Genomic DNA, 23232 nt, shown 5'->3' with positions numbered 1-23232 from the left:
AACGGTGAGTATGACGATGAGTGTAACGGTCAACCCACACAGTAAAACTAAGCCAGTTCAGACATTACTGTTATTTCTTTATTCACATCATGGTTAATTTACGGAAACCCAAAAACAAGGATAAGATATAGTCAGATTCTCAAAAATTTAACTATTAAATAGAAATACACCAACGGGATAATTTAGTCCTCTGATTTTATTTTGTACATGCAAGACTATTGTAAATACTTAGGACACCATTGTTACTTGTATATCTTCGTTTCAAATGACAATCCTTATGTTCGCTAATGATGTTTTAATTTCAGTCTTAACTGAAGTACATCTCCATCGACAAATAAATGCAATTAAACATTATATGATAACACACGGATGAAATTTTATACCAATGGGACAGAAATAGGATATTTTGTAATTGTCCCTACAACACAGTTTTACGGTGACAATCCATCTAAAGTTGCCTGCTTTTATAAGTTCATGGACTGGTTTGTTACGGTGCATTGCTTATAAGATTTACAAAAGTTAGCTATGCAAGCTTTCAACTCGTTGTAAACGTGGATTTGGGGAACTTAATTAATACGGAGATTAAAGTATTACAATTTTGCCTTATCCAAATTGAATACATAAAAATGAGTCTAGGGGTTAAGCAATCAAATAATAATGATAACATTCATAACGGTGGGTGTAACGGTGAGGGTATTGATGAGGCAAACGGTTAGGGCCCTAAATACACTAAAAGAGAGACGCAAGCGTACAAAAACCGTAGACAGACCACACTCGCATCAAACTAGTTATATCAACATGTGACTCGGTTACTGCCTTGGAATATTCTAGCCTTTTATTTGTTCTGGGTTTTAAATACATGTTCTTGAACATGTATTATTAGTAACAATATTAAAAGGGGGTATGGAAATTTACACCCTCTGTGGTTTCATACCATGCGAGAGCAAAGCTTTTACCGAGTACCCCACTTATTAGTAATACATACCTGCTAGATTTACATATACTACAGTATTTGTTCTCTTCTACAAACATGCACCTTGTGACATATATGACAGTGTCCAGGCGATTTCTACATCCAAAAGTGTTTTTATTTTACTTCTATATGAATCACTTACACTGTGACGGGTATATTGTATGTCCCAAGGGTCGGAATTTGTCCGAACCAGTGGTCTATTTTGATAGTCTTATATCAGATAACATATTATTGTCTGAAACCAGGGGCAGTGTGTGTTCAGCTAAATATATATTTTAACATGTTTATTCAAAAATCTTTTTAATGACCCGATACATATTTTTTTTAGTTCAATGCTCACATATACATCAATCATCTGACGTTATCCATAATATATATGACATGGACTACTGCCCGAGTTTATGTATAAAGCAACTTAAATTCTAAACAAAGGCCTTATTTATTTTATATATCTTAGATTTTTATCATTTCTCACTTAACATTCGCATTGTGAAAAATGTATTCTTTACACTATTTACAGATTCCTTAACGTTGCAAAAATTTGCTGCTGTTCACTTTTTTGATATACAGTAGAAAACAAAAACACCGAAGACGGAAGTATCATGCAAGGTGTTTTTGACAATGTTGCTTGCTTAAATCATAACTGCAGCTACAACAATGTTTTAAATACTTCTCGAACGAAGCAAGGGCATGCTTGAAAATGAATACTTCGGAAAATTGGAAAACCTCTCAACCAGTTTAAGCGCCCTTAACGAACACTTGTGTTTAGTTACAACAAAACAAATTAAAAAACATGACACTTATAAAAAATAAGACGAAATGTAAATTAAACCCTTACGTTTAAACCCATGCACAACAAACATGAGAGTTTAGGGGATCTTATAGTGTTAAGACTTGACTTGTCAGCAAACATTTTTCCCCGTCTGTTTCTTTTTCTTAAGGGTTTCCGCCAATAGAGCATATTTTTTTTGAGTTTAGCATAGAAGCAATAAGCTTTTGAACTGCACATCTGGTTTTGTAATTAAACTCAAATTCCAGGCTCGTTTAAAAAAATGGATTTGATTAAATTTGGTTAAATTTGTAGATTACATTTTTCATTCGCTTGAAAAACTGAAATGGAAGATTGTTTGCACTCTACTATGAAAAAACGTAATATTGTAACAAAGACCCGAAAACTAGTTCGGTGTAACGGTAGGTGTAACTGGGGGTGTAACTGGGGGTGTAAGTGAGGGTGTCACTGTGAGTGTAAGTGAGGGTGTCACTGAGGGTGTAACTGAGGGTGTAACGGTGGGTGTCACTGTGAGTGTAACTGAGGGTGTCACTGTGAGTGTAAGTGAGGGTGTAACTGAGGGTGTAACGGTGGGTGTCACTGTGAGTGTAACTGAGGGTGTAACTGAGGGTATAACTGAGGGTGTAACTGAGGGTGTAAATGAGGGTGTAACGGTGAGTGTAACTGAGGGTGTAACGGTGGGTGTAACGGTGAGTGTAACTGAGGGTGTAAATGAGGGTGTCACTGTGGGTGTAACGGTTAGTGTAACTGAGGGTGTAACTATGAGTGTAACTGAGGGTGTAACGGTGGGTGTAACGGTGAGTGTAACGGAGAGTGTAACGGTGGGTGTAACTAAGGGTGTAACTGAGGGTGTAACTGTGGGTGTAACTGAGGGTGTAACGGTGAGTGAAACGGTGGTTGTAACTGTGAGTGTAACGGTGAGTGTAACTGAGGGTGTAACGGTCAGTGTAACTGAGGGTGTAACTGTGGGTGTAACGGTGAGTGTAACTGAGGGTGTAACTGAGGGTGTAACTGAGGGTGTTACTGAGGAAGTAACTGAGGGTGTAACGGTGGATGTCACTGTGAGTGTAACTGAGGGTGTAACAGAGGGTGTAACGGTGGGTGTCACTGTGAGTGTAACTGAGGGTGTAACTGAGGGTGTAACTGTGAGTGTAACTGAGGGTGTAACTGAGGGTGTAACGGTGGGTGTAACTGAGGGTGTAACGGTAGGTGTAACTGTGAGTGTAACTGAGGGTGTAAATGAGGGTGTAACGATGAGTGTTACTGAGGGTGTAACGGTGGGTGTAACGGTGAGTGTAACTGAGGGTGTAACAGTGAGTGTAACTGAGGGTGTAACGGTGGGTGTAACGGTGAGTGTAACGGTGGGTGTAACGGTGAGTGTAACTAAGGGTGTAACGGTGGTTGTAACTGTTAGGGTAACGGTGAGTGTAACTGTGGGTGTAACTGAGGGTGTAACGGTGAGTGAAACGGTGGTTGTAACTGTGAGTGTAACGGTAAGTGTAACTGAGGGTGTAACTGTGGGTGTAACGGTGAGTGTAACTGAGGGTGTAACTGAGGGTGTAACTGAGGGTGTAACTGAGGAAGTAACTGAGGGTGTAACGGTGGATGTCACTGTGAGTGTAACTGAGGGTGTAACAGAGGGTGTAACGGTGGGTGTCACTGTGAGTGTAACTGAGGGTGTAACTGAGGGTGTAACTGTGAGTGTAACTGAGGGTGTAACTGTGGGTGTAACTGAGGGTGTAACGGTAGGTGTAACTGTGAGTGTAACTGAGGGTGTAAATGAGGGTGTAACGGTGAGTGTAACTGAGGGTGTAACGGTGGGTGTAACGGTGAGTGTAACTGAGGGTGTAACAGTGAGTGTAACTGAGGGTGTAACGGTGGGTGTAACGGTGAGTGTAACGGTGGGTGTAACGGTGAGTGTAACTAAGGGTGTAACGGTGAGTGTAACTGAGGGTGTAACGGTGGGTGTAACGGTGAGTGTAACTGAGGGTGTAACGGTGAATGTAACTGAGGGTGTAACGGTGAGTGTAACTGAGGGTGTAACGGTGAGTGTAACTGAGGGTGTAACGGTGAGTGTAACTGAGGGTGTAACGGTGGGTGTCACTGAGGGTGTAACTGAGGGTGTAACTGAGGGTGTAACTGAGGGTGTAACTGAGGGTGTAACTGAGGGTGTAACTGAGGGTGTAACGGTGGGTGTAACGGTGGGTGTCACTGTGAGTGTAACTGAGGGTGTAATAGAGGGTGTAACGGTGGGTGTCACTGTGAGTGTAACTGAGGGTGTAACTGAGGGTGTAACGGTGAGTGTAACTGAGGGTGTAACGGTGGGTGTAACGGTGAGTGTAACGGTGAGTGTAACTGAGGGTGTAACGGCGAGTGTAACTGAGGGTGTAACGATGAGTGTAACTGAGGCTGTAACGATGAGTGTAACTGAGAGTGTAACGGTGAGTGTAACTGAGGGTGTAACGGTGGGTGAAACTGTGAGTGTAACGGTGGGTGTAACTGAGGGTGTAACGGTGAGTTTAACTGTGGGTGTAACTGAGGGTGTTATTGAGGGTGTAACAGTGGGTGTAACTGTGGGTGGATGTAACTGTGGGTGGGTGTAACTGTGGGTGTAACGGTGGGTGTAACTGAGGGTGTAACTGTTGGTGTAATTTTGGGTGGGTGTAACTGAGGGTGTAACGGTGGGTGTCACTGTGGATGTAACTGTGGCCGGGTGTAACTGTGGGTGTAACCGTGGGTGGGTGTAACTGTGGGTGTAACCGTGGGTGTAACGGTGAGTGTGACGATGAGTGTGACGGTGAGTATAACAGTGATTGTAAACGGTGAGTGTGACGGTGAGTGTGACGGTGAGTGTGACGGTGAGTGTGACGATGAGGGTGACGGTGAGTGTAACGGTGAGGGTAACAATGAGTTTGACGGTGAGTGTAACGGTGAGTGTAACGGTGAGTGTAACGGTGAGTGTGACAATGAGTGTGACGGTGAGTGTGACGGTGAGTGTGACGGTGAGTGTAACAATGAGTGTAACGGTGAGTCTGACGGTGAGTGTGACGGTGGGTGTAACGGTGAGTGTAACGGTGAGTGTAACAATGAGTGTGACGGTAAGTTTATTGGTTAGTGTGACAGTGAGTGTAACAATGAGTGTGACGGTGAGTGTGACGGTGAGTGTGACGGTGAGTGTATTGGTTAGTGTGACAGTGAGTGTAACGGTGAGTGTAACAATGGGTGTGACGGTGAGTCTGACGGTGAGTTTAACGGTGAGTGTTACATTGAGTGAAACGGTGAGTATGACGATGAGTGTAACGGTCAACCCACACAGTAAAACTAAGCCAGTTCAGACATTACTGTTATTTCTTTATTCACATCATGGTTAATTTACGGAAACCCAAAAACAAGGATAAGATATAGTCAGATTCTCAAAAATTTAACTATTAAATAGAAATACACCAACGGGATAATTTAGTCCTCTGATTTTATTTTGTACATGCAAGACTATTGTAAATACTTAGGACACCATTGTTACTTGTATATCTTCGTTTCAAATGACAATCCTTATGTTCGCTAATGATGTTTTAATTTCAGTCTTAACTGAAGTACATCTCCATCGACAAATAAATGCAATTAAACATTATATGATAACACACGGATGAAATTTTATACCAATGGGACAGAAATAGGATATTTTGTAATTGTCCCTACAAAACAGTTTTACGGTGACAATCCATCTAAAGTTGCCTGCTTTTATAAGTTCATGGACTGGTTTGTTACGGTGCATTGCTTATAAGATTTACAAAAGTTAGCTATGCAAGCTTTCAACTCGTTGTAAACGTGGATTTGGGGAACTTAATTAATACGGAGATTAAAGTATTACAATTCTGCCTTATCCAAATTGAATACATAAAAATGAGTCTAGGGGTTAAGCAATCAAATAATAATGATAACATTCATAACGGTGGGTGTAACGGTGAGGGTATTGATGAGGCAAACGGTTAGGGCCCTAAATACACTAACAGAGAGACGCAAGCGTACAAAAACCGTAGACAGACCACACTCGCATCAAACTAGTTATATCAACATGTGACTCGGTTACTGCCTTGGAATATTCTAGCCTTTTATTTGTTCTGGGTTTTAAATACATGTTCTTGAACATGTATTATTAGTAACAATATTAAAAGGCAGGGGGTATGGAAATTTACACCCTCTGTGGTTTCATACCATGCGAGAGCAAAGCTTTTACCGAGTACCCCACTTATTAGTAATACATACCTGCTAGATTTACATATACTACAGTATTTGTTCTCTTCTACAAACATGCACCTTGTGACATATATGACAGTGTCCAGGCGATTTCTACATCCAAAAGTGTTTTTATTTTACTTCTATATGAATCACTTACACTGTGACGGGTATATTGTATGTCATTAACATTTGATGCAGAACAAAACTTTTTCACAGAATATATATAACATTTAATAGGCTTACCTTTCTCCAAATCAGTTAGAAAATTCTGCTTACAATCAGAAATGATGGCTTTCAGAGAATGGAATAAATATTATCGATTAATATTGTTCATTTATTATATTTCGCAAGTATTCAGATTAGTTTGCCTTTGATTATAAATGTTTATTATCATGTTCATTTAAGCATTTATCAAAAACAACAAAAAGTTTCTCCCGCGTAGGGTTGTTTTCAAATGTCAAAATCTTCTTAAAGTTCACCCATCTGTCCCACTTTAAATATTTCCAACTCAATATCCATATCATATTTACATTAGTAACTTCGAAGAACATTTCCAGATTTTGCTTAAACGATAGTGTTTGTTCTGAATTTAATTTTAATCTTTTCATTGGCTTCAACTAAAGACGTACTAGCAAACGGCTTAAGAAACGCCATTATACAATGACTCAACAAAAACATCCGGTGGTTACACTAAACTTATTGTGATAAACAGATAGTAAATTAGCGAACATAAGTTAGCTCCCCTATAGACGTATCGCACACCAAAATAATAAGCGAATATAGGAATTTATTTGGTCGCTATTTTTGAATCTTTTTGTGGGGTGTTTAGAATAACAAGAGGTGTATGACTTAAAACTTTCCCCTTCGTGATCGCTCTAGACCAAGCGCAAAGCGTAATTTATTTAGGAGGTGAGATATAAGTCCATATTTTTATATTTAATTATGCAGCTAACCTGGAGTCCTATGCTCATTGCTTATCCTAAGGACCAAATATGCTGCAATATTCGTATTAGCAGGATGTCCGGCAAGCGCATTGTTTTTCGCATCCGCTTCATACCAAGGCGACCTTAGCTTGATTCCAGTGAGATATCTGGTTTCCTCAACAACATACAACATCGTGTCAACGCTAGTGACTTAACATTCATTGATATTCTTTTTTTTTTTACAATTGTTGTTGAATTCATAAAATAAAGTTAATGCCAGCAAGATAAACTCATTTTAAAGTATTATGTGCGCAAAAGTATGATGCGGACTCTGAGGTGTATGGCCAGGGTCCAAAACTTGGAATTCAGACTGATCGTAAACATCGGCCGAAGTCCCACGGTCTACAAATGTTCTAGACCCAGAGCTCATTCCATCGGCGTAGCTCCAATAGGCACGGTAGGCCCGGGCCTACACTTCGTTTCCAAAAATGAAAAATACAAAACGTCCAAATCTGCAATAATAACTGAAAGGAAAGGGGGTGACAGCTTAATTAACATTCAAGTAAACACTACAAGTTAACTAAACATATTTTTTCTAATCAGTTTTGTTATTGTACATCATGAGCAAGACAACAATAAAGTTTAGTGAAGAGCAATATAAAGCAAATTTCGATGACTAAAAAGGCTCCAGATATACGCTTAAACGCACCATATTCGATCTGGAGTAAAATAAAATCTCGGGGGAGGTCCCCCAAACCACTCTACCAAGTGGGCCTATAATTTTTAATAGGCCAAGCTACGCCCCTGCATTCCAACCGATTTTAAAGTGAATAAAGGATACAATTAAAATTTGAAATTAAACATTCCGAAATGTGACGTCGATTAGTGCCATACTCGTCTGAACATACGATATAAAATATATTACGAACAGTTTTGATATTATAAATGCCCCTTATGGCTTGGTAAGTTAAAGCTAGAAGAAAAATCTTACTGATTAAGAATGCAACTTCATTGGCTGACACATTGTCAACGCACAATCTGACGCAGGGAGTGTGTATCGGATGAGTTAAGTTGAATATCTTAATGATAACGCCTACTACTCAACAATTCCTAATCTGCTATTTCATTGGCTTACACATAGATTGCATTCTAATCAACAGATAAAAACGGCTTCTTCTTTTCAAATCCGCTCAAACAATTGATGCCAGGACATAAACATGAACTGTCTGAGTTATGCTTTATTTTTCGGCATACTAATTTCGTGTTTGGAGTTTGTGTATGCGGGAGAGTATGTATTTTTTATATTTTCTTTTTTTATTCTTACCTAATCTAAATACATCTCATTAGAATAAGATACATACAAATATTTTTTTATTAAATTTAAAAATGTTGCTTATAAACCGTTTTGTTTACAAAAGATAAACATACACTACAACATATTCAACTCAACTCAACTGAACTTCTGCAGAATAAAATATACCCTTATAATTATGTAAACCTTACAATTATAAGTAACGAAACCCACGTGTGTAAATTTGTCTGGTATAATTGTGGAAATGGCATATTCTGTTCGACCGGACAAGATTAAGTCATTTACTAGTGATACTTTGTTAGAAATAGTGAAATGCAATACATTTCTTGCTTAAATGACTCTTTTAAAAGAAAGCAGTTTGGACCCTTTGGGTCATACACTACTCATATAATCCCCATACATTTTTTCCAAAAAGGCAACACTTTACAGATTTAGAAAAAATGCCATTTCTTGCCTTTCACGTATATGCCATTCAACATTCCTTAAAAATCAGTTAAACCCCAATTTATTAAAACAATAATAAGGCATGTCTCGTGTTACCTAAGAAAATTCATTACTTTAAAGTTTAGCACCGTTAATGTTTCAAGGCATCGATGTTGCCTCAGGCAGAAAGACAGCCAAATTCTGGTCCAGCAAACATTTAATCTTGGTGATATTTCTTTTCTCTCTGAGTGCAAATATAGAACTTAATTCTAAATTGGGATAAATATGGTATTTATACGTCCCAATGATTCACGGACTGCATTGCTTAATCAAATAATTTCTAAACAAAATTACATGATTCTTAGATTCCCATGCTCTTAACCCTATATAAGCTATACGTTTAAAGATTATTAAAGAATTTTCAGGATAACAATTATAAGGCATAATGATTACTAAACACGTACTAAACACTTCTGTGTATTATGAAGAAAAAAATGTAACGACCACATTCCTTAAAAATGTTATCATTATTATTTGAAAGCTTCTCCCCGAGACTCATTTTTATGTATTCAATTTGGATAAGGCAGAATTGTAATACCTTAAACTCCGTATTAATTAAGTTCCCCAAATGCACGTTACCAACGAGTTGAAAGGTTGCATATCTAACTTTTGTAAACCTTATAATCAAGGCACCGTAACAAACCAGTCCATGAACTTATAAAAGCAGGCAAATTCAGATTGATTGTCACCGAAAGTCTGTGTTGTAGAGACAATTGCAAAATAGACTATTTCTCTCCTATTGGTATACAATTTCATCCGTGCATTATCATAAAATGTTTCATTACATTTATGATATGTCGATGGAGATGTACTTCAGTTAAGACTGAAATTAAAACATCATTAGCGAACATAAGGATTGTCGTTTGAAACCAAGATATACGAGTAACAAAGGTGTCCTAAATATTTACAATGATATTGCATGTACAAAACAAAATCAGAGGACTAAAATATCCCCTTGGCGTATTTCTATTTAATATTTGAAATCTTGTGTAAAAAATGGCTAGATTTCATTCTTGTTTTGGGGTTTCCGTTAATCAATCATCAATGTGAATAAAGAAATAACAGTAATATCTGTACGGGCTTAGTTTTACAAGAGGATTGGATGGTTGTGTTCATAGACATAGATCCAACTGAATTTTATTATATTATTCTGTATTAAAAATAATTGGTAAATATTATCAGTCAAAGAACATACGGCTCAAAAACATGCCTGGGATTGATATATGTTATTGTTTGCTTCTGTCTTACTGTTTAATCTATGTTTAAGCGTTGACGAACAAATTGTGAATAGAAACATTTTCAATGATAAACATATCATGCTTTGAACCAAATTGATGACCATGACCTGATTAAAAAAAATCGCAGAAGAAATTTATTTTTAAAGTTAAGAATTCGATTTCCATTTTTATCGAATAAGTTAAAAAAACGAAAATAACATGTCCTGTTGTTTACACAAATCACTGATGTTTGTGGATAAAGATGGCGGATAAAATGTGTTGAAAAATTCTGCGTATATGTTTAACTTTAACTAACGATATTCTTTCATTCACGGGCATTACATTAAAACATCAATACACAAACATTTGCTTTCGTTGTTTAAAATAAGGATTGGAATTGAAATGGTAATGCTATGACATAGACCATATTGACTTAGTATCATAAATTAACAATAGTATAGTATTTAATTTCGCCTTCATACGATAACGATATACTAAGTATGAATAATAACGCATTAACGTTAATTTTCGAACGGAAATATAAAATCTGCGATCGGATTTTTTGTAAGCAATCATATATCATTGGTTGGCAGATATTTACACACAAATTTGCTCTTACCAAGACAAAAAACAAAAACAAAAGTTGCAAATATGGTATATCTGTGAGAATGCAGTTTTAACGCGAATAAACAATGTTCGGTATAAAGATAAAAATCAACAATCAATGCTTATCTGGGTTGGGAAATCAATTAAGATGTTTGCAAACCAATCATCCGGCCCTGCCCAAATGGTGATATGAACTCTCTCTAAATCCCTTATGTTATTGCCTTTCAGACATCTATGCTACAGGAGAAGGCTTTATAAAAGAACCACATACACATGGGGAGGGTTTTAGTGAGTATTGAAATTTAGAGGTTATGGAACTTTCGTGGGTCAAAAACCAAAGAGTTGGCACAAGAGTGAGGTTGAACTCTCACAGACCGCTTGAATCATGAATTGTACTAAATGACGCGACATAGGTTATAGTTAATTAATACAATTCTTATTAATTAAGTGATTTGATATTGACCGAATTAACAGTCAGAGGTATTGGCTTTCGACCTTCGGGCTCAGGCCAACATCACTGACCTCGGACAAATTATTCGGCCACTATAAAATCACCAAATAAATTAAATGTTAACATGGCTTCAGTGATAACGAAATACCACTAACGACGTTGCTATGCCAAATCTAGGGGTTGTGATTTGTATGTTCTTCAGAATGATGTCTTTTCCAGGAGGCATTTGTACAACAAAAATACAATATAAAACAAGGACAGCCCGATACATGTATTATGCAAACATTATATACTGGTAATTATGATTGACTTGAAATTATGATATCTGTAAACCAGTGGTTGGCGAAGAATCAAAAAGACTGTTTACTTCTACAAAACCGAGAGCTATTGCTGTCCAGGCTGGAAGAGGAACAGCTATGGATCCTGTACAATACGTGAGTATTTCAAACACTTCTAGGGCCTGTTTCATAAAAGGATCTTATTCGTGACCACACTGATCCTAACTTTGCGGGAATGTCACTGATGGCAAAAAGTAATTTTTGTTCAATTCTTCATATCAATGTTTCGTCTAAGATAATTGCTTAAATGAACATATATAGGTAAGTTATTTTGTGCATGACGGTAAGATAGTTAATGAAACGGGCCCCTACAGTTTTCCTTAAACAAATTACGCAGACAATGGTTTTGACATGATGCATTGTGTAGTTTTTTTCGAAATGAAAGCGATTGCGGTCACTTTGTGATTCGGTCATTTAAAACTTATTTGAACCTAAAATCTCATAGCAAGGTCTATTTATTATTTACTTTATCATGCATTTGTGCAAAATTCATGAATCGGTTTAACAACAGAGCAGATTTAAATCAACATCACCCTAAAGTGTAACGCTTTCTCTAAAATTTGTATCTGCTATATGACCATTTTATATATGCTGAGCTTAAACGGCAAATGCAAACAGTCTGATATAGCCGTGCATTTAATGGCTGAACAGGCAAAATTATTAAATGATTGGTGAATGCTTAAAGGTTGCTGTGATTAACTATAGTCTCATAAGGTAGAAATACCGTGTTTTCTGCACCTTTATTAAAAAACCCTTTGTATCTTTCATAGGAATCAATAATTTTAACATTTGTGCATCACTTTCGGTATATAAAAACATTTGTATTAATTATGGTAAATCTTACTTGGGAGTAATTATGCATCTTTACATTTTGATTGTAAAACAGCAAGGAAATGTATAATATTTCGGTATCCATGTCTTAAATTTCTAAATCATCCAGTAAAGGGCAATGGCGGGGATTTATGAGTAAAATATCTTTCAAAGTATCAAAGTGAATCACTAATTGCATTCAAGTTAATGTTGGTCTAGTGGTGTTGAAATCAGCCCCTCATCCAAAAGATTACAGTTCGAGCCCCACTCTCTTCGTCCCTCGTACAGGACACAATTCCTGGTTTCTTCCCTTGAAACGGACACGAGAGCCATTAATATCAGCATTTATATGCATTCACAATCGAGATACCCTAGACTAGAAATAACATACATTAATTTATTCATATTTACAGCAATATGCACGGTACCTTGCTATAACGGAGGGACCTGTATTGCTCCAGACAAATGTCGATGTCTTCCTTCCCACGATGATGGAAAAAATTGCAGAGATGGTAAGAACATTGCTTTCAAAAGAATACACTATGTCATGATCATGAGGTCCTCTGTGGGTTACACGAGTTTTGAAAATATAAACTTGTATATAAATATCGAATGTTAATCGTAATTAAGGATTAATTTTACAATGTCAATATTATCAAACTGATTTAGCTTATTGGTTATTATCATAACAAAAAAAACAACAACAAAAAACACAATATAAATTGCCTATCGGTTGACTTGTGTGACGATCTACATGTATTTCAAATGAAGGGTTCATGTGTGGATTTAAGTTATTATGTGGTATTTTTTCATATCTGTTAGCTAAACCGACTTTTAAGGACAAAGAAATTTGTTCCATGTTTCCAATGAGGAAATTATTATTGTAAAATGTATTTGTTCATAACATGGAAGGAACTCGGTTGAATTTATTCAGCTTACGTGACTTAATGTTTCAAAACCCCTTACCATAACGTCAGGGTTTCTAATTTAATCCTAAATTTGCAGAGTTAGTTTTGCTCCAGCATACACGCTCTTTTTGTGGTGTTCATTTGTTTGGTCCAACAACTTTGAAAAGGAGTCACATTTTGTCTTCTTTTTTTTCTAGCCAACACTGAACACGAATTAATGTTAATGTTGGAGATTAAATGTGATTCAGATGTAAAAAGAAACACAATTGTTATTGCCATTAATTAAAATAAAATTAATTGAAACTAATTGTTAACGGGGGCCGATTACACGGTCTATGTACATGAAAGGCGAGATTTTATTGACTAGCTGGAAATCCATTCAAATATCATTAGACGGTAATAAAAATAACCTTATTAAATAAAGATCGTTACCTAGTCACTTAGGCCACTTTTTGGTGAAATCTTATAGTCCCATTATATCGAATATGTTCTCATTACGTTTTGAAACATATTGCGGCAAAAACTGTGTACAAACGAATATTAATAATCTAAATATTATGAATTATATGATGCATATGATCACAGTTCCTACAAACGAACGCAAATAATTACTGGTAGAAACGTGCTGTTTTTTTATAGTCGTCGGACGAGATAATAACATGTTCAGAACGAGTTAAACTGTCCGTTGATCCGATGGCCGAGTTACGAGCTAGTTAGAACGCGTTTCGAAGCATATAAAGAAACTAAGTAGAACTAGTAACGATATAGGTTTAAGCTGACTACAGAAGACTTGGAATTGGAAATTGTTTTCTTATAAAGTGATAGGGTAAATTTTCCCGATTTGATTTTTTTTTCAAACGGATTACAGACGGGATAAAGACGAGATGGGCGCAAATATAACTGCATTTGAACTAACCAGGATCGAATTGAATACTTTTTACACGTTTGAGCTAAACAAAAACACGTTCAATGATTAATGAGGTCATGCTGGGACGTTTGCGAAATAGTTTGATGTATCTGTGCCTTAACGAAAAATAAACATAATGCTGGACATTTTATTTTTAGTCCAATGCTCACACCTACACCCGTGTTTCCCTGGGGTCTGCACGTCGCCATACAGTTGTTATTGTATAAGTGGATGGCAGGGATCAAGCTGCCTTACTTGTATGTATAAAATGTTTACCCTACCATTGAATTAAAAATTGCATTTCTTACATTTTGAAAGGTTGTAGGTTATTATAAAGTCATTTCTACTTCTTCTTAAAATAATCATATAAAATATATACAATATGTCAGGAACTTTATTGAAATAATAATCTCACATTGCTTAGTAGTAATGAGTTTTGAATTTAGTAGTGATATATAAATATATAACTCACGAAGTCAGCAATTTTTGATTGTCTCATTCAGACATCATAAGCCAATCCTTACTGTTACCGTGACTAAACATTTTCACGATGTGGTATTATTGATGAAACCTTCGCGTGGGTCTTTTAATAGATACTTTTTTAACAGATCGAGTCTACTTTATTCAGAAAATATTATAGTAATATAAATCATATATATTGCTGTGTAGTAATATAAATCATATATTTTGCTGTGTAGTAATATAAATCATATATTTTGCTAGGTAACAATACATATCATTAATAATGTTTCGTAGTGAAACGTATCATAAGTACTACCAAGTAGTAACATATATCATGAATAATGATTTGTAACAATGCATAACATAGATATTGCGTGGTAGTAAAACATATAATAAATATTGCTTGGTAGTTAAATATATCATACATGTATATTGATCAATAACAACACATCAATTATGCCTGGAGTTTTACATATCATGAATATTGCTAAGTTGTTATACGTATCATGAATATCGCAGTAGTAGTATTTACATATTATGAATATCGCAGTAGTAGTATTTACATATTATGAATATCGCAGTAGTAGTATTTACATATTATGAATATCGCAGTAGTAGTATTTACATATTATGAATATCGCAGTAGTAGTATTTACATATCATGAATATCGCAGTAGTAGTATTTACATATTATGAATATCGCAGTAGTAGTATTTACATATTATGAATATCGCAGTAGTAGTATTTACATATTATGAATATCGCAGTAGTAGTATTTACATATTATGAATATCGCAGTAGTAGTATTTACATATTATGAATATCGCAGTAGTAGTATTTACATATTATGAATATTGCAGTAGTAGTAGTAGTATTTACATATCATGAATATCGCAGTAGTAGTATTTACATATTATGAATATCGCAGTAGTAGTATTTACATATTATGAATATCGCAGTAGTAGTATTTACATATTATTAATATCGCAGTAGTAGTATTTACATATTATGAATATCGCAGTAGTAGTATTTACATATTATGAATATCGCAGTAGTAGTATTTACATATTATGAATATTGCTATGTATTAGTTCATATCATGAATATTGCTAGGTAGTATTACATATAATAAAGCACATTACAATTTAACAAGCTAACAAAGTGATCAATGAATTAATTTCACGCTGCTGCAGTATCGAGCGGAGACCACATGCCAAATTTGCTTTCATGCGATGTAACTTTGAAAGATGACAGAAGAACAGATCTGAAGAACCTCTTCTACATGTAGTATGTTTGTTGTTGTTTTTAACATTGTTTACGTAATAAGTTATACATCTGCATTTCTTAATAATTTATAGTTGACAATTTAACATGCACCATACAATTGCATATGTTGGTGTTAAAAAATGTTTGAAAATGAGTAAAGCAATTTAAAGCTGAAACATTTGAAACATTTGTTTTGTTGCGACCGAAACCACCAAACGAGTTTGGGGTGAAGTAAAACATCTATAGCCTGAAAATGAACGTTACACATCAACATATCAACGCCGTCAGTAATTATATATATATATATATATATATATATATATATATATATATATATATATATATATAATTAAGTTTATTATTTTACATATCACGCTGAATGCACTACTAAACATGCGGGCTCACTACCCCGCACAGCATCCATTCATACTGAATTTATTTCACGCGAGAACAATGTGGTATCTAATAAAATTTAAAGAGTTGATACTGACTGTCCAACGTCACCGTTGAAGCGTAAAAAGATGACTATCTCTCCGATGCATATTTCTTGCTCTGTGTAACTCAGTTTCCACATTTTCGTTTATATTACGCAGTGTGCCGTGTGCTACAACCGATGCACCGATTTGGAGTAACCAGGAGAACTTCAACTATGTTGATTTCAAACTTCAAGCCATGTATGAACCGATGTATACATCTTTTCGCTCGGAAAGGTACGTTTCCAGATCAGGTTTTGGAATCGTGTCAAGCAACGCCCGTATCGTTCATAGGAAAGTCAACAAAGACCAAAGCGGTAAGGAAATAATTTCTGACTGCTACGTGCAAAACATATGCGAGCTTTAATATTAGAGAGATTGTAAAATAGCTACCTGTATGGGAACTTTATGTGGAGACCTTTTCCGGGCAAAAGTCCATGCAAACTTTTAATTGATAACTAATTACTTAAGGTTAGCTTGACATCTCTATTGAGAAACATTGACGGGAAAGACTTAACATATGTGATATGATTTTCATGAAAGATATTTTGTACTTTCAACCAGTTGAGTACTTTAAGCTGTCAACAATTGTTTGATGACGGCTTTTTGAACAAGGAAGATTTAATAAAAAAACATCAGTGCTATAAATACATTATGGAAATATGAATTCGGAACCACACGCTACATCCAAAGATTGGAAATTACAGACAATTTGGTTATTGAAATTGTTCATTGACACCAATAAAATGGTACTTCCCTTTCAAGAGCAATTAACACATATGAGGGGCCTGAAAAATATACACTGCGGTCTTATGCTTTGTTTTATTTATTGTATTAAGGAAACCCTTTCACCGCGTTCGATCGCACGTTCAGCTGCCCTCAAGTCTCAAACACAAATCCATTGATAAATTTGAACTGTACCCTGATACACCGAGACTACATATACAGTATTGAACATGGAGACAAGTAAGTAATCAACTGTAAAGCATTTGTCTGAACTTCGTTTTACTTGACTTGTTTTTTAACAATTTAAAGCAACATGTAGCTTATATTTACATATAATGACAACTTTGTGTATATTTCCGCAGCTTTACCGTGACGTTCAACGTTAAGAGTGGTGGGTTTCGGCAATTGTTGGACATAAATACATATCGATATTACACTACCAATGCTTATTATGGCCCCACAGTGTCGAAAACAGTAGAGTTTAAATTTGACTTTGTGGCTCCGAAGCATTGTTCCGAGCAAGAATCTGGAAGAACTTGTATAAAAGGACAAGAACCAATCGCACTCTATGAAGATCTGACAAAGGTTTTACTAAATACATTAATATTTTGCCTTGAAAATTGATTTATCAGAAGCCTAAATGTTGGTAAATACTTTCTACACTCGCGAAAAAAGATGATTGTGTATCTAAAACAACCGGGACAAGCATAGTAGCAATAAATTAATCAAGGTTGGTGTTTAAAGGAAGAAGGATAAATGCCATAAAACACACAAAACAACACGGTGTTACAAACATCACACATCGCACAACAATCAAAATATCGTTATAGGTAAATGTTTGAACATGTCTAAATATATGGGTTCTTAAAAAAATCATTAGAAATGAATTTATTTTTCTATGGTTATGAAAAGATGCCACATATAAATGATAAGACCTCGTTTCATCAGCATCGCATTGCTATGTTAAAACGTGTGGTTAGCGTGATCGAAGTAGACATATCATACTAATCTCTTGTAATGCACAGCTACCTTTTTCCACTAGTGTATGATGTCAAAATTTCATGGAATGCTTTGATATATATTGCAATTAACATATTATGTTATACCTTCCAAATGATTTTATTTGTGAAAAGGTAATTGCGTCATTTTACAGAAACCTATAATACCACGGTGGTCGGGATGGTATGACGATCATTCTGGACTCCTTGAATACAGACTTGAGGCATATCACCTTGAGCCAAACATTCATGGCGAGCTCATTGAACTGCATCCACTGTCTCCAGTTTTCACGTACACTGAAAACAATACAGACAACGTAACATTTCCGACCTTCACCCCTAAGAATTCGGGGATGTTTTCGATCTTACTGACAGCCGCCGATATGGCCAACAATACAAAAGTTGCAAGACGCCTTGTATTGTTTGACAATTCGTCTGAAATAACACTTACTAAGCCTGGTCTTTCTGCAAAAATGCCAGACTCTGAAGATATTGAAAATATGGTTTTCGGCGACGGGGGGTTATATATTGTCAGTGCTATAAAGGAGACTGGATTCATGTGGCAGACATCGGACAATGGGTCACAATCACGGATTGAAATCAATTGGAACAATCACTTTGTAAATAAACTATATGACAAAGGAAAATTGCTAAATAAAGTATTACCTTATCCAACACAATTTCTAGACTTGGAAGATGATGGAATTCTGAGGAGCAAAAAGTAAATTTATTAATAAATATTTACCGAGTTAAAAATAAAATGGCTTATAGTCAAACTAAACTTCTTGCTTGTTTAGCATCAACAAAACATCGGAAGACCTATATAGTTATCTTAAAAAACACAAACTAACCACTTAACAAAACCAAATTCTATGAATGATAAATTTTGCGAGAAATGAAGGCTTGAAAAAACATCGCAGTTTATTCTCATTTTAAAACTTATTTCAAATCCTAAAATGCACATCCTCTTACCATTAAACATGGTTCGGTTTAATGAAGCTTATTGTGTTTTAGAGATAATGTCCATTAAATATAATACGATATTTAGCTATGAAACAAAATGTTGATTTATTCGCCGAGCAGGTCCGAGTTATGATTATTTTAGTTACCATTTTGAATCCCGGTAGTGAAGATTTGTTCAGTTTGAGACGCAATAAGACTGGTTCGAACCTATACAATGATACATGAATCATATCATCAATGATAAATGTTTCAGGTATGTTGCACTCGATGACAATGAGGGCGAAAGAACATTGAAAGCGATTCCCAACAAACATGGAATTGTAAAATTTGAGCTAAATCGTGTATATACTGATGATAAACAGGTAATAAATGATTAACTAGATCGTCCGTCGGTTCTTAACCGAAAACGCAAAAGGGTTTCGTTGTCGCCTTTGTAAGTCAAAACTTTAACTTTGGTTATAACTACAAAAAGTTCTTAATATGTAAATGCAACTTAAGACAAACTTTGCAAGAGGCAATGCGCGCATGCGCAGTGAAACGCTGGCTTCAACAGTTGCTGAGTTATGCATCTTTTTCAACTGACAAAGTTGGCGTTTGCTCTGTGGAGATTTTGGTTAATATGTGTTTCATCTCCAAAAATCGGCTGACAGAAAAACAGGTTGATGATTTGATTGTCAGGTTTGCTTTGGATAGGCAGAACACTATTAACGAACGTATACTGCGAGAAAATATATATTTATTTATTGTAGTTACTGCGGAAATATTAAGTGAGTTGACAGTTTGGACAAAAGTTATTTTATTTAGACAGTAAAACAATCTATTTAACCTAAAAATACGATGATGGTTGCAATACTTTGTCGTAATTATCGTACACCAGAGCGATGCTGCTAAGCTTACAACACTCTGGTTCAGTTGCCCCGATTCTGTGTTCAAAGAGCGAAAATAACAGCAAATCCGAGATATTTCGCCTTTTTCTAATGATAGATTTGCTTGGAGTCGGCAAACCGTGCCGATTGCCTATAGCCAATGAAAAGGGCACTTACAAATATAATTTAAATTATTAATCCTGCCATCAACCGACCTTTTTTTTTTTTTTTACCCGTTTATTTTATTTATTTTATAAAACGAACATTACATACAATATATATAAGTATATATATCGAAGTGGAACAATATCATTTAACAATTGAGGTAAATATTAAACATTTTGAAAATACCTTAACATTATATTGTAATTTTATTAACAAAATCGTTTAAAAAGCGTTTAGAAATGCTTTTATTGTTCAAGTGAGTTTGAAGAACTTTCAAATCATTATATAAATGGTACATAATATGTATCGGTTTGGATCTCCTTTCACAAATAAAGTAGGTCTTATAGATGCAATAGGCAATCTGACTTAAAACAATGTTTACAATATAATACTCTTTTTGGTTGATTTTGTAACCTATTACTATATATCTTAAATTCTTAATTTCTTTCTGTATTCCGCATCTTTTAAAGATATCATGTATATCATTCCAGAAAGTTGTCAAAAATGGACATTTAATAAAGAAGTGTTCGTAGTCTTCTACTTCATTACAATAAATACATAAAGGGCAATCCTTCAATTTCCAAGTAAATAAATTTAAATTCGTTGCTACAAGATTATGCAATAACTTTATTTTAAATTGTTTTACTTTGTTATCCACAATGGACTTATGAACAATATAGTACCAAGAGTTCCAGCAAATATGCTCTTGCAACCGCCGATCCCAATAACCATGAATGTAAGGCTTTTCATAAAATTGCTTTATATATATTTGATATATTTGCTTATTCGTCATATCTTTAAAAGGTTTATTTTGGATACTTATTAGTAATTTTGGATTGACGTTTGTTTTTGTAGATATATCCGATGTAAGAGTTTCTTTCCAAGTGTTAGAAATTGCTTGTTTTAAAATATTTACTTCTGCAATCCAATTTTGTTTATTTTTTAGCTTATCAAGAATACAATTAGCGTCTAAGTTGCCCGAATTCGAAAGAATATCGTTTATGTATAGTATGTTGGAATCAATCCAATTCTTAAATAGAAGACTTTTATTTTTTATTTTTATGAGTTTATTACCCCATATTATTTCTTTTCTAATATTGAAGTAACTTTTGGGTGTTTTCGTTTGATTAACTGGAAGTTGATTAAACTGAATCCATATTAATAACAAATGCTTATAGAACAGTGTGATTTTGTTTGTTTTAATAGGTAAAGACTTAATGGAGTCTAAGTTCATATGAAAAATAAGAAAATTCTTTCCAAATTGGTCTAATATTACTGATGGTATAATTTTCCAATTTGCATCAACTGTATTAGTCAGATTAATCACCCATTTTAATGTCATTGTTTTAGAATAATATTCAAAATCTGGCATCTCTAAACCACCTTCAAGTCTGTTTCCCATAACTGTTTTGCGCTTGATTTTATCTTTTTTTCCACTCCAAAGAAATTCAAAAACCATGGAGTTTATAGTCTTTATAATTGAATCAGACGTTACTATATTTTGAGCAAGATATACAAGTTTTGGAAAAAGTAAAGATTTTATAACAGTTATTTTGCCAAAGACAGTTAGATTTCTTTTATTCCAATTATTTATCAATTGTTTACATTTATCTATTTTTTCATTCCAGCTTAAATTTATACATTCATGTTTATCATTTCCAAAATATACTCCAAGTGATTTAACGTATCTTGACGTAAACTTTATGTTATTCATAATATTACTTATATTATTTTTTGATTTGCCAATCCAAAGGCCTTGGGTTTTTTCCCTATTTAGTTTCAGTCCAGAATAATTTCCAAACTGATCGATTATATCAAGAACAATTGGTATTTCATTGTGATTTTTTAAAAAGACAGTTGTGTCATCAGCGAGTTGAGTAACTTTAAGATGTTTCCCTTGAATTTTTATACCTTCATAATTTTCACATTTTCTTAACTGTGTTGATAAGACTTCAGCTACTATAATAAAAAGCAACGCAGAAAGAGGACAACCTTGCCGTACACCACGTTGTAGTCTAAATGAGTTTGTGATCCATCCGTTGTTTGCAATTTTTGATGTTATGTTACAATACAGAGTTTTCACCCAATTAAGAAAGGAGGGTTTAAATCCATATTTATTCAAAATTTCGAACAGGAAAGGCCACTCGACTGTATCAAAAGCTTTTTTAAAATCTAAAAATAGAATAGCACCGTCTAAATCAGTTAAATCCGTATAATCAATTATATCATCTATTTGCCTAATGTTAAAACATATATTTCTATTTTTTATGTATCCTTGTTGGTCTTGACTTATGATGCTTGGTAAAACGGATTGAAGTCGTTTTGCTAATACCTTTGCTGCTAACTTATAATCAATATTTAAGAGAGAAATAGGTCGCCAGTTTTCAAGATTTTCTGGGTCTCCTTTTTTATATAATAGCGAAAATACACTTTGTTTTTGAGTAAAAGATAATTCACCTTTTTCATAACTCTCATTTAAGGCTGAAATAACTAGGTCTCCAATTAAATGCCAAAACGTTTGATAAAACTCTACCGTAAGACCATCAAGTCCAGGACTTTTGTTAAGTTTCATATCATTAAGTGCTCTTGTAGCTTCTTCATAAGAAATTTCTCCCTCACAATTATCGGCTAATTTTGAATCCAATGTTAAATCTAATTCGATATCATTTAAATACTGGTTATAATGTTCGTCGTTTTTAAAGTTTGATGTGTATAAATTCTTATAAAATTCGACTTCTGCATTGAGTATATCTTGAGTTATAAGTATTCTGGCCCCATCAATCTTGAGTGAATTAATGACTTTCTTACTTTGACGTGATTTTTCAAGATTTAAGAAATATTTTGAATTACTTTCTCCTTTTTCAATAAAATCTACCTTTGACCGTATCTGTGCGCCTATGGCTTTATTTTTATATATTTCTTTTATTTCTCCTTCAATTAAAATAATACGTGCGGAAATTTCAACATCTGGGTGATTGTCATTCGATTCATATAATATTTTAAGTTCTTTTTCTAATTCATTCAGGCGGTTATGGCTAGTTCGCGATTGTTGTTTCGAAAATTCAACTGTTCGATTTCTAATTTCTATTTTACAAATTTCCCATTTTATCTGAGGTTTAATATCTTGTTGAATGATGGTATCTAAAGAAATGCCGATAATAGTTTTGTACTCATTATTTTGAAGGAGAGAATTATTAAATTTCCAATACCCAGGACCTCGTTTATTAGGTATTTTGATTTTCATTGAGATAGCCATATGATCCGTTGTTTTTATGATGGCAGGTCTTATATCTGTGGAATATATTTGGGGTACAAAGTTATGCTCAATTAGCCAGAAATCTATTCTACTTTTCTCAATA

The 23232-nt window shown here is 34.7% G+C and overlaps 1 protein-coding gene across 1 annotated transcript in view; it reads left to right on the top strand.

The window, feature by feature from the left end:
- Positions 1-8138: 8138 nt before the first annotated feature.
- LOC128239756 (uncharacterized) overlaps positions 8139-23232 on the top strand; it is a 31651-nt gene continuing 16557 nt past the window's right edge. The window contains exons 1-11 of the mRNA XM_052956176.1: positions 8139-8210; positions 10769-10828; positions 11328-11425; positions 12553-12651; positions 14113-14211; positions 15610-15703; positions 16276-16472; positions 16995-17121; positions 17244-17466; positions 18035-18600; positions 19096-19204. Of these exons, the coding sequence (XP_052812136.1) occupies positions 8140-8210; positions 10769-10828; positions 11328-11425; positions 12553-12651; positions 14113-14211; positions 15610-15703; positions 16276-16472; positions 16995-17121; positions 17244-17466; positions 18035-18600; positions 19096-19204 (1743 nt within the window). The 5' untranslated portion in view covers position 8139. The remainder of the gene's footprint in view (positions 8211-10768; positions 10829-11327; positions 11426-12552; positions 12652-14112; positions 14212-15609; positions 15704-16275; positions 16473-16994; positions 17122-17243; positions 17467-18034; positions 18601-19095; positions 19205-23232) is intronic.

This window comes from Mya arenaria, chromosome 7 (assembly GCF_026914265.1).
Source record: "Mya arenaria isolate MELC-2E11 chromosome 7, ASM2691426v1".
Taxonomy (NCBI): Eukaryota; Metazoa; Mollusca; class Bivalvia; order Myida; family Myidae; genus Mya; species Mya arenaria.
This window is presented reverse-complemented; position numbering and strand designations above follow the sequence as displayed.